The sequence below is a fragment of the Sparus aurata genome, chromosome 2 (assembly GCF_900880675.1).
Source record: "Sparus aurata chromosome 2, fSpaAur1.1, whole genome shotgun sequence".
Classification (NCBI taxonomy): domain Eukaryota; kingdom Metazoa; phylum Chordata; class Actinopteri; order Spariformes; family Sparidae; genus Sparus; species Sparus aurata.
In genome coordinates, this window is record NC_044188.1 from 19,852,372 (window position 1) to 19,865,579 (window position 13,208).

The 13,208-nt window shown below is 41.6% G+C and overlaps 1 protein-coding gene across 1 annotated transcript; it reads left to right on the plus strand.

Moving 5' to 3' along the window:
• The first annotated feature begins 7,310 nt into the window (after positions 1-7,310).
• tyr (tyrosinase) lies at positions 7,311-13,073 on the plus strand. The gene is made up of 5 exons (XM_030405446.1): positions 7,311-8,457; positions 10,083-10,299; positions 11,025-11,172; positions 11,498-11,679; positions 11,765-13,073. The coding sequence occupies exons 1-5, from the start codon at positions 7,630-7,632 to the stop codon at positions 12,010-12,012; spliced, it is 1,623 nt and encodes a 540-aa protein (XP_030261306.1). The 5' UTR covers positions 7,311-7,629; the 3' UTR covers positions 12,013-13,073.
• Positions 13,074-13,208: the final 135 nt, after the last annotated feature.

A 13,208-nucleotide genomic window follows, 5' to 3' on the forward strand; every position in this document is an offset into this window, starting at 1 on the left:
TGTCACATCACATCGTGTCCTTGATTTTCTTAACAGGGCTGCACAGGACAGATGAAACGGCAGAATGATCTGGGGTCACATTTCCATGGCAACCCCGTCTCTGTTGTAGTAAAGCAGAAAATCAACAAGCAGCCAATGGATCAACTTAGTTTGTCTCATTTGATACCAGTCAATCACTCTCTCTTCTCACAAATTCAACTCAATAATTGCTGAAATGGACACCTGATGCAAATTTGGGTCAATAAGCGAATCAACACTGAAGCATGTCACGGAGCAGAGTGTGTCGAATCCTGATGAATTGGATTGTATGGTACGATAGATGAACATCATCTAGTTACCACACTGTATGTGCGTAATGTGACATTGACACTGTTAAGCGTGTGGGCTGCAGTGGAGTGTATCACAGAGTGCCAGGTCTCCTGGTTAGAAGAAAAGAAGATTAGAGGGACACAGCAAACGGCACAAGTACACCCTGTGAAACATACCCGCACACCGTGTACAGCGGCACATGCTCACACACATCTATATGGTAAAGTCGTCTTTTTTTTGTCAACACTCCTACGCAAATCACAAGCACAACGGAGTCAGTGTCACAGTCAGCAAATCAATTATTCAATGGCATTTCAAAATAACAGTGGATACCCATGGTTGCCATAGACACAGCTGATTTACAGGGTTGTCACTTGACTGTGATATTCCCACTCTAAGTAGGACAAATAGGAAGAAAAACTACAACCACGTGATGCCAACAGAGAAACAAGATCTTCCAATATAAAACAGCCACTGTCATGTAATGTGATCTCAGAACAAGTGAATTTTGATTATCACTTATTTGTTTTTAGTAAAGGAACGAGTGACATCTGGTAAACATATTCACCCTCTGGCCTTTAATTTCCGATAAAATCTAATCATCTTGATTATTTCCCTTATCTCATCATCAGGTGACTCTTTCAAAACATTTTCATGATTTTCATGAAGGCCAAACAGTTCTCAAACATAATATTCAAAAATCCATACGTTACATATGTTGTGCTAATTTCTAGGATCAGAATCTTGTTTTGGGTTACTAATAGAACAACTTTACATGTTTTAATGCTCATAAAAGGCATCAGTTTTCTCAAACTGTCCTTTCTGTCTGAAACGCTCTGTTTTAGCTCCTGTCTCGTAAGTCCCACCTCCTGAATACCCAGTCTGCTCTGATTGGTCAGCTCGCCCGACCAAGCACAGCTAACAACAGGGCAGATGTGCTAAATTGACTCCTAAATGAAAAACTAACCCCTTGGCATAAATAATGCAAATGTGTGACATAGAGACGTAGTGTGATGTCACAAAATCACAGATTAAAAATTTAAAATTATTGACGTGGCGTTTCAGGAGCAGTGTTTTCTGTGGGAGAGGGGAGCTACCGTTGGTCAGTACTTTGATCTCCTCTTTTAAAATATTTTGCATACATCAGAACCTATATAAAACAGTCGGCGAAAGGAAAAAACTACATTATAGGTCTCCTTTCGTAAAAGGTATTTTAATGTGACATTTTGACACAAGTGTCAAGTACTTCAACATTGTCTAACTCCACTCAGCAAAGATGTAGAAACTAGCTGAAACACACTGTATTCAAAAAGCCTTGCTTCATTTGCAGACCTATACCTAATAATAAAATAACAGTGAAAAAAAAATTCAACAAATGTCCTTTAAAACAGAAGCCTACTGGAGCAGATGTGGGTTTGAACTATAACATAACACTGAGTCAGTCCATCACATTTTAAAGCAGGAAAATGCAAATTCAACACACTTTAAAAAAGAGAGCTTGTCCTCAGATCCTCCAGTAGGATGTTCCAGAGTCTGGATGCATACGAAGTAAAAGCAGCCTCAGTATCGATGTTAACTGTCAGCACAGGTTGACAAGCTGTCACTGTGTCTCTGAGTACCAAGACGCCCTGATAACAGGGACAGCACACAAACTGGGATGATGCAGCAGAATATGAATGCTGTCATGCAGAAATAGCTAACTTTGAAGTAGAAGCCCCACTCAGAATATCTTCAACTTAGGGATTCAACTAATGATCGTTTTTCATTACTGATTAATCAGGTTATTTTTCTCATCCAATCTGTTTGAATGTTTTATTTAATCAATCACTTGGTCTATTGAATATCAGCAAATAATGCCCATACCAATTTCCGGAGCCGGTAGTCATGTTTAAAGTGTCTTGGTGTGCATAATCGACAGCTGAAAACCCGAAAAATACAAACTGTCATAATCCAGTGGAAGACGTAATCAGATCTTTTACAGGTAAAAGTAGTAATATCTTATATCTTAGCATTGCTTTGGTAATTATAGTACCAAAAGTAAAAGAACTTGTTATGCAGAATGACCCATTTCAGAATGTATAATATATTACTGGATCATAATTAGTGATGCAATAATGTATTAATCTTTCTAATGTCTAAAGCTGGTAGGCAGCGATGGAGTGTGACTAATAACACTGATAATCAGTCGACTCACAGGGTGCAATATTTACATACATGTAAATACATCTATAATTTACTATTACTTGTGTTTATGATACATTTGATATAATATTTTGAGACTTTTACTCAAGTAATATTTGTATGGGTTACTTTCATTTCTACCAAAGCAATATTATAACACATTACCTCTACTTTTACCATAGTATGATTTTTGAATACTTTATATAACACTGCTGGTAGGTGGAAGAGCTGTTTTAAACTACTTTGTATACTGCTGGGTAGATAAATCATTATCAGTACATCATGTTGTATTGGTTCACTTCTGTTTAGCAGAAATAATCTCAATCTGCATAGTATCAAATAAATGCAGTAGAGAAGTAAAGAGTTTATTACTGGCTTCCAAAATGTAGAAGCATAAAAATGACATACAATGGAAATACTCAAGTGAAGTATAAATACCTCAAAACTGTAGTACTTGACTCAATGAAAAAGGTTGCTTTCAAAAACATTCACATTAAAAAAAAGGTTGAACCAGTTATGTATGCTTAAAAGAATGATTAAATGACTAAATATACAGATCAATCGATGTAATTTAGGTTGATTTGTCTGTCCGCCGCACTTCCTGTTTGGATGCGGATGAGGAGTCATGCAAAGGTCAGGAGGTCATACCATCTGACCTTCTATGAACCCCATACACACACACACACACACACACACACACACAGCCAGCTGTTCACTTGTTCAAAGATTGTTCACAGACTACAAATCAGCTCCACCTGTTTCCAGGATTGGACAGAAAAGCAACGTTCTGACTTCCAGGCAGATCTTCTAAGTAAGAGAATAATTATCTCCTCGGGCTACAAGGTGCAAATCAAGTCTCTCCCCTGTAGTCAAATCAGCAAAAATTATCTTTCATCTTTGCAGGGCGGCGGGGACGGGTTTTAATATGAAAAAGCTTTCAGAAATGAGAAAACAAGAAGTCAGAGGCAAAAGAAAACACCAGCGGCAGGTCAGATCATCAGTACCCTCCATCCTCTCCTGCCTCATTACAGCTGTTGAGGAGGAAGCTCTGAGTGAACTAACCACGCTGTGACTGGCAGTCGTCCTGTGGCGCTCTTCTGTTCCAGGCAATAAACGGGCCCTGCTGCCCTCTTGTGTCTGCTGGAGGAGATTAATGAGAAAGTGTCACTCAAAGCCTCATTCTCAAGTCTTTTACATGATGTCACGTGGGTGATAAATTATTCTTACTGCTGTGACTTGAAATTCTCGGTAAGTTCAAAGAAAAAGCTCCCTGTATATCTGTCTGTCTGTCTGTCTGTCTGTCCCGGAGCCCTGCGGACAGGTTCATCCTGTGATGGTCATTCCTGTGCGCTCCACCGGGTCCCTGCAGCGGGATAAGCTGCATCCCGTGCCTGGCTGCGGCAGCATGTGACCGGCTTGTGATCGCGGGGTATTGCGCAGATGACTGTCTGACCTGAGCCCGACTGTAACAACTTGAGGAAGAAAAGCCAGTGAGGGGAAACAAATATCTCTCTCTCTCTCTTTCTCTCTCTCTGCACGTATTGGACATTCCTGTGTTGTGCAGATGATCGGCACGCTGCATCATGTGGTGCAGATGACGAGGACGCTTTCAAAGGCTTTCTGTAGCACAGTGTTTCATAAACCATTGCGTAACTTTCATGTATTATCATCAATTGATATCGTTAACGATGACTACCATGGGGTGTTCTGTTGAGGCTACTTGTTCTTTACATTTATAAATGTTCATTTTATGCTACCTTATACGGAGGACTGACACCGACAAAATCAAAAAGATTCATAAAGAAATAAAGAAACGGATCTAATGTATTTGATATAGCATAATACTGTAATGATAAAGCAAAAATGTTTACAAAACAAAACTAAATGCAAAAACTACTTACTATGAATAGAACAACTGTGGGGAAAATGCAGTGCCAAAAAAATCAGAAATAAAAACATAATAATTTAGAATAATAAAATGTGATTGTAAATGCTATAAACGAATAAATACATGAATAAAGAGGTGAATTAATACAGAAGCAAACTGAAACGGAAGAGAGCCATTTATTTGTGTATTATTTGACTTTTGATTTGATCAGTTTCCATCCTCAAGAACTCAGTACTTCAACATCGCTACATTTCAGAGAAATACAGTAGCTTCACCTTCACCAGTTACAACATGAAATATTGTTCACATTTAATTAATAATCCAATAATATAATATGATAAAGCAAAACTGGTGGATTAGTCTGCCACATTATGAGTTGTTTTACATCTGTGCTTTGAATACATTGCTGATGCAGGTTTCTTCTATTTAAGTAAGACTTCGACCACATGTTTTTACGTGCCGCTTCTTTTGCTTTCGGTCACTGATCATCCCCCTTATATTTTAACTACAATGCTTTAAACGAATTAATGATGATATCCACATAGTTGTCTTTGCATAACATGGCAGCCTTGGATATTAACTCAGTGATCATCTGCTTTGTGCTTTGCGTGTGTTTTAGGAAAAATAAGGAAGCAGAACGACTGTAATTTCCACCGGGGAAGTCTCCTCTGACCTGTGCACATTACTGGAAAGTCAAAAGTGGAGCAGCGCAGAGATTTCTTCATAGAAGAAATTACCACAAAAAACACACAGTGGTGGATTTTTTTTTCTCTTACAGTGTGAAAATACTGTCACTAAACATGGTGACATGAATTGTTTGTTTGATGGAGCCATGTGTTGTGCCTTACATGTCAACATTTGTATGATAAAACAAGAGGAAACAGCCACAGTCTATGTTTGTTTACAGTATGTGGCATGAAATGAGATACAATAGAAACTCACATCTGCACGTGTGACAACCTCATACATAAGTCTGTGATGTCGTCATGCTCTGAACAGATGACTGATGTTAAAGAGAGAGGAGGTGCCATCTGTTTCAGTATGGCATTAAGCCATTAGTTTACACTGTGGATGACTGATTGATAGATGGTTTATGCGCTCTCCAAAACATTATTGGTTTAGCTTTCCTATTCAGTCACTATAAATGCTTCCTGCCAATTTTCAATCCTGTGTAGTCATAATAGCATATAACAGTACCAGGAAATGATGAAAAGATGAAAAGAGATATTTTGACCGTTTATTCTCAAAGTGGTATATCTCAGCAGTATATACAAGCTACAACCAGGCTTTATTGAAGTTTAGAATATGAATTTCCACAGGGTTCCTCGTGGGTCACTTTATGTTTTGCGCTGTCTTTTTCCAACACGCTGTTTCAAGAGTTGTCTGATATTGTTATTGCCCTGGACACCCTTTAACGCTGTGCTTTATACAAACGTACTGAAAGTATTTGTTTGTGTTGATCATAATACTTGAACAGAAAAAAAAAATGAAATTAACGGTCAGTAAAATAATTTTATCTCTCTAATAGAGCTCAGTTAGTCATTCCAGTTGATCTAAAACTAATTAACATTAGTATGTTTTTCCTACCGGGGTCTCCTCTTGGTCCTCTTTTGTAAACCATGTACATTCAAGATACACAAGATCCACAACTGCATAAAAACACCCACAGAGGAACAAATGATAATTCCTCTTCATTTACCTCTTTTATTGACATAAGGACCCGACCAATATATTGGTTGGTCAATATTATCAGCTGGTATTAGCCTATCACAGAGATATTGGTGAATGTTGTCCCATATTATAATGCAGAAAAAAGGTGCTTGGGGTGATTTATAATTCTTAGATTGCCTGTGAAGTTTAGACAATAAAGTTTATTGTTTAACTATAAAATCTCCTGCCTCTGTTACATAGCTTTGTCACAAGTGTTTGATAACCACCTTTGAGGGATCATTGCAAAAAAAATTGTGTATATCATATATATTCTAATACATATGTGTGTGTACAAGTGTGCCTTCAGATATGTCTTGATGAAATAATCAAAAGTCATAGTAGAGGGGATTTTTATGTGTGGGAAGTTTACTATGGTTTTTTCTATGAGTGACAATTTGTTGTGCAAGCCTCAGGTTTTCGACTTGACTTTTGTCTTGTCTCATAGCAAACCCTCATTAAATTTAGAAGGTACACAACTCTTACATAATACAGCGATGGCCCATGGCCTCACAAGGCGGAACCCAAATGAAAATGCTGCATTGGTCTACATAATGAACAGTTTTGCCTGAGTTAGCAAGCAGATAGAGATTTAATATGTTTAACATGTTGCCCAGGCTCATGCCTATCTTCACTGCATCCTTATAGAAACATTTATCAACAAGCAGATTCACAGGACTCCCATCTACCAATCTTTCATCTTCAGCAGAAAGGGAATCAACATAATTCCTGCTCTCTTCATCCCAATTTATTGGTTACCCCATACTTTCCTGTAACACAGAGTGCACTCTTTACCTTAAGGACACTGTGGCACAACACTGGCTCCTCTTTAATAGACTGGGTAGTATTAATTAATACCACCTCATCATCTTCTGTTTCTTTTCCATTTCTCACTTCCCTGTTTCAGCAACAGGACATCAACCTCACACTCGATCATGCACAAATTCCGGGCCAGCCTTTTGTTTAGGATAGGGGGTGGGGCGTGCACACACACACACACACACACACACACACACACACACACACACACACACACACACAGTCTGCCTGAGGTATAGTGGAGCAGAGGTCAGCTGGTCTTAAGACAAAATCAGAGAGGAATCAGGAATATTATCCTGAGCATGTGATGGTGTGTGAGTGCACATGCTTGAATGTGTGTGTGATCCCACACTTTGTTAGAGGACGGCCCACTGAAACAGCTCAATGAGTAGGGAGAGAGCAGGAGACTGTTGGCTGGGTGCGAGAGAGAGAGAGAGAGAGGTGGAAGGAGGTTTGGGAGAGAGTCGGATGGGAGCACAGAGGGGTAGAAAGTTTCAAGAACCTATAAGCTGGAAGTTTTTTAAATAAGTAATTGGTCGCTTATGTGAATACAGGTACCTCAAGAGTTTGAGTTTTACTCTTAAGTGTGTAATGTATTTCTCTGCTTACTTAGTTAGCAGAGGTAACTTTGAAGCACTGTATCTACTTCACTGTGCTGCTTTTGCTCTGTTGCATCGATCTTCTCAGCACGATTTCACGCCGTGGAGTTGCCCTGACTTTTCATCATGAGGAGCCTTTACACATCTCTAGTTCTGCTTCAGCTCATTGGGATTTGTTTGTGCCAGTTCCCCCGCCCTTGTGCCAACTCAGAGGGGCTACGGACCAAAGAGTGCTGCCCAGTGTGGGACGGTGACGGCTCAGCCTGCGGCGCCCTGTCAGGTCGAGGTTTCTGCACTGAGGTGGAGGTCTCAGACGAGCCCTATGGGCCCCAGTACCCACACAGTGGGATTGACGACAGAGAGCGCTGGCCTTTGGCTTTCTTCAACCGGACGTGTCGCTGTGCTGGAAACTATGGAGGCTTTAACTGTGGCGAATGCAGGTTTGGTTACTGGGGTTCAAACTGTGCTGAGTACAGGGAATCAGTGCGCAGGAACATCCTGACCATGTCGACTGCTGAGCAACAGAAGTTCATCTCTTATCTCAACCTGGCCAAGAACACCATCAGCCAGGACTATGTCATCTCCACAGCAACGAGAGCAGAGATGGGGGAAAATGGGGAGAACCCCATGTTCTCTGAAATCAACACCTACGACCTGTTTGTCTGGATGCACTACTATGTGTCCCGAGACGCCTTCTTGGGAGGGCCAGGGAATGTATGGAGAGACATCGACTTCGCCCATGAATCTGCAGCATTTCTGCCATGGCACCGAGTCTACCTGCTTCACTGGGAGAACGAGATAAGGAAGCTGACAGGAGATTTCAACTTCACCATCCCATACTGGGACTGGAGGGACGCCCAGTCCTGTGATGTGTGCACCGATGCTCTGATGGGAGGACGCAGCTTCAGTAACCCTAACCTCATCAGCCCCGCCTCAGTCTTCTCCTCATGGAAGGTAAGAATTGATTAGTTTCTCTCCTATTCTGAGTATCTGCGAGCGAAAGCATGCTTGTTTGAGTATGTATTGAAGCAAATATTTCTCATCCATCATTAAGAGAGTGAAAATTCCTTTCCCCCCATCAAACAAACAAAGGCTTGTTTTATTTCCATTTCACTCTGAGCGTCTGTTCTTCTAAAGCTGGCTAAGCCTCTTAATCCAAAGAAGTGAGTACTGCTTCAGCCATCTCAATGAGTGTAGCAATTGATTTAAACTGAATATGGATGATTGGGGAGTACCTGTTAGGAAGAACCTGTTATTAACAGCAAGAATTAATAAAAAAGCTCATGTGATTTGCTTTGAAAGTACAGGAAATGCTAGACAACCATTGTTGATCTGTGAAACTGACATTAATAACTTGTGATCTCAAGAAAAATGTCACTTCTCTTCATGGGAAAACAGAGGAAATGTTTCGACCCATGGCCATTCAAGGCTTCCATACAAACCCACCCTACAGAGCAGTGTGTAGGTAATGGTCCACTCTGGTTCACAACTATGAATCTTATAAAGTCACTTCCTCGTGAATAATTCTCTCACTATCTTGGGAAAACAACATTTGTTATGTTGTGATAATAATGTGAGCAAAGTTCGTTTTCCCGAGCTCCCCAGAAAATTATCTTTTTATCTCAGAAAACTCTTTTGAGCTCAAGAAAACGAATAGAATTAAAATGTCAACACAGGACAACAGAGCTCTCTTTTAACATCATGCCATTTTGTCTTCACTTGTTTTAATCCATGCTTACACTCGGAAGCAAGTAACACATACAAGTCTGCTTAATCACAGAAGCAAACATTCCTCTGTGGGAGTCATTTCACTGATGGATGGAGATCTAAAGGCCCCCACACACCGCCCAGACGTCCAACTGCCTTATCCGACCACTCCGTTGCCTCTTGTCTGACCCGTTCGGCAGAAAAGTTGCATTGAACACACCGCTTCGACGTGCTGCCTCCGCCACAGTAGCGTGTACGTTCTGCGCTTGCGCGAGATGCAATAAGCGGGTGGCGCTTGTGTTGTGAGTTGTAAACGAGAACCTTATGCACGCAACTCTCTTTACTTTCGATCAAAACGAAACTTAACTATTTCCGATAAAAAACAGCTGCATACCAAACATGCAGCGAGGCATTATCCGACGAACAAGAATTAATTCGTCCTGAACGGACGTAACAACTAGTCTGGTGCCACTACTGCAAAACATGAAAACGGGGAATGACGGAACGGAGTGCATAGAAAAACAAAGCGCACACAGTAGTCCGTCCCTCCCACACACCGCGCTGATTCGCCAGCACACCGCCAATCAGAACGGCCATTCAGCTGGCACACAACCAATCAGAGGATCCAACGGCCCAGACGTCCGACGGCCCTCCTCCTCACACTTCGCATGCTCAGTCGGATCCGACAACGTCCGCGCGGCTCCGAAAGCTTCCGACGCAGCTGAACACACCAAACATATGTGTTCCCGACCTCGTCCGAGCCTCTCCAAACGCTTCAGACGTCCAACGGTTGGGCTGGTGTGTTCCTGCCTTAAAGAGATCGGTAGGCTCTCTGATTTCAGTAGCTCACTAAATGTGTGTTGTGTGTGTAGGTGATCTGCACCCAGCCAGAGGAGTACAACAGCCGAGAGGCATTGTGTAACTCTACCGGGGAGGGTCCGCTGTTGCGTAATCCCGGAAACCATGATCGGAACCGCGTGCGGCGACTCCCTACATCAGCTGACGTGGACTTCGTTGTGGGCCTCCCCGAGTACGAGACTGGACCCATGGACCGACTCTCCAACATGAGCTTCAGGAATGCCATAGAGGGTACACACACACACACACTCCTACACACACTAACACACAACAATTTGTCGCCAGATGTTGGAAAAGGTGCCGTCTAGGGTTTTTATTGTTTTCGCCCCTGCCCCTCAAACATCCTGAGTTCGCCACTGCAATTGTGTCTGCGTGATACGCATACATTCAAAGAGGGGCATACACACAGACATTCTTAATGTAAACCTATAATGTAATACAGAGACACACATTCAAGCAGGACCAAACATATGTACTCTCGAAACAGCTCCTTAAACCACACTTCTTACTTAAACATGACAACAAACAAATAATTTCACATCAGCCTGATAATTTAGTTTTCTTGGTTAATAAAAAGAAAGTGTTCTTTCAGCAGCAGCATGTTGCTCTTGCCCAATATCTTTTCATTAGTGTTGAACTCGCAGTTACCTCGAAGCAGTTTCTACGAGGATCACTCAAATACACAGTAAGAGGCCTTCAGCTGTTCTTAAGCTCAAAGAGTCCCTTGCTTGTCAGTGTGCTAGAAAGCATCCATCTTAAAGCAAAAGCATTTCAAAGATCGGTGAAAAAGCTCAATAAACACTAGAAGTGACTCCATCAAACCCAATCAACCATTAAAAAAGAATTGATTTCAAACAAACTATCTTTTTAAATGATTGGACATTTCTGCAACAGAATGTGGGGCTTGAACAAAACAAAAATTTACACATATCTCTTATCAACTTACCTTTCCTCAGGTTTTGCAGATCCAGAGACCGGTCTTGCAGTGCAAGGTCAGAGCACCATGCACAACGCCCTGCACGTCTTCATGAACGGCTCCATGTCCTCGGTGCAGGGCTCAGCCAACGACCCCATATTCCTCCTGCACCATGCTTTCATTGACAGGTACACACAGGAAAAGAGCATTATGGTTACAGAGAGTTGACAATCAAGTATTCATCTGGTCGATTATACAGTAAATGTCAGCCTTCTTATGTGTGTGTTCGCATTTTTGATATTCACACGTGACATTTTTAGTACTGCATGTTTGTGGGGATCTTTGTAATGCTGGTGAAGATTTACACCTCCTGAATGGAACATTGCTCCTTTTTCTTCCCGTATGTCTTTGTCTGCATCCTGGTCTGACCATTATTCCTGTTCTGTCTTTATCATACTCATCTTTACCCATCCTCCCTCTTGTCCCTTCCCTCTCTATTTCATCCCTCTCTAGCATCTTTGAGCGCTGGCTCAGGACTCATCAGCCTCTCCGGAACAGCTACCCACGTGCCAATGCCCCCATCGGCCACAATGATGGTTACTACATGGTGCCCTTCATGCCTCTCTATAGAAACGGAGACTACTTCCTGTCCAACAAGGTGTTAGGATTTGAGTATGCCTACCTGCTGGATCCTGGTCAGTACAGAAAAAACAACCACGTCCAGTAAATTAGTCTTTCTATAGCTCTTTCTTTATGTTAAACTCCTCCACCTCCCCACAGGCCAGAGATTTGTTCAGGAGTTCCTGACGCCCTACCTCCAGCAGGCCCAGGATATCTGGCAGTGGCTCCTGGGAGCAGGGCTCATCGGGGCGGTGATCGCCGCGATCATTGCTACACTGCTAGTTGTCGCCAGAAGGAAGTGGAAGCGCAACCAGAGGAGGAAGAGGGTTTCGAGCTATGGAGAGAGGCAGCCACTGCTGCACAGCAGCTCAGAGGAAGGCTCATCATCATATCAGACAACACTGTAACACACAGATACTGTGCATACTGCTGCGTATGAATGTACAAAATGTTAGGGACACTGTTTTGTCACTGATGTCCCATCATAAATCTGTGTTGTTAAATTTCAAAATAAAATACAACAGTACAGATGAGTTAGAAAGAAAACATCTGTTGCCGTCATCATAGGAGACAGTTTTGCGTGTCATTGCAAGTCTATTTTATTGCACCCCAACGCAGTGGAGGTGAAGTGAATTTCATTGATAGCACTGAAAAATATCAGCGTTTTTAAAGGCCTTCTGACTTTTAAGATTTTTGGGCATCAAAAAAGCAAAATCCACTTCTCTTCTGGTTATTTAATATTGAGGCGCACAGACACTTCGAGGTCTGAGAAGATTTTTAAAAGGAGATTATGAAGAAAGAGCAGGGACCCAACATCAGAGAGATGTCATTAGTGTTTCATACTTTCTGTTTATACCACACACAAACTGTAAGGCTTTCAGAGCTGTCTCGTGTGTCGGGTTTCGTGGCATCTAGGGGTGAGGTTGCAGTTTGTAATGCACCATTACCAACTGAACACCCCTCACATCACGAAGAGCATAAAAGGGCCACCTGAGGGCCCAGAAAACATGGCTGTGCATCATGGTGGACTCTGTGGAAGAGGACGATGTTTAGTCTATGATGAAAACATAATTTTGAATATTCAGTGTCTGTGCCTTAATTCCCCTGAAACCCAACACACTACATCTTTAAGTGATCATTAGCGCAATGTAACATATTGCCAAAATAAAAATGTGAAGATGTTGACGGTACACTGAGTATTTTCTCTTGGGTGTTTAACCTGTGACTTGTGTTCTCATTTTTGAGTACATTTACTGTCTTTTCACATGAGCTACTTCATCAACAGCCTAAAAGCACTGTATGTAATTACTGTGAGTTTACTGGAGTATGAAGTTATATAATATTCAACTGACTTGCGCACAACTCAAAAAGTCAAGCCAGGTCTGCTGCTGTATCTGTATAGACTACTCAGGGTGTAACAGTCACATTATTTGCCCCCTCACACTCAATAAATCAGTGTCTGAACAAATTTAAAGTCTTTCCTACTATATAACCTCTACATCTTCATTAGTAGAAATGCATTATTTCAGAATCTCTAACTGGCAACAGAATTGCTGTTCTGGATGTGATTTGAACATGATTCCTCAGATATGTGTGTGTGTGT

Excerpts from the sequence above, each read along its gene's own strand:
- tyr (XM_030405446.1), top strand. The coding sequence starts at position 7,630 with ATGAGGAGCCTTTACACATCTCTAGTTCTGCTTCAGCTCATTGGGATT. Across the intron at positions 8,458-10,082 it reads CAGTCTTCTCCTCATGGAAG|GTGATCTGCACCCAGCCAGA; the intron begins GTAAGAATTGAT and ends TTGTGTGTGTAG. Across the intron at positions 11,173-11,497 it reads CACCATGCTTTCATTGACAG|CATCTTTGAGCGCTGGCTCA; the intron begins GTACACACAGGA and ends ATCCCTCTCTAG.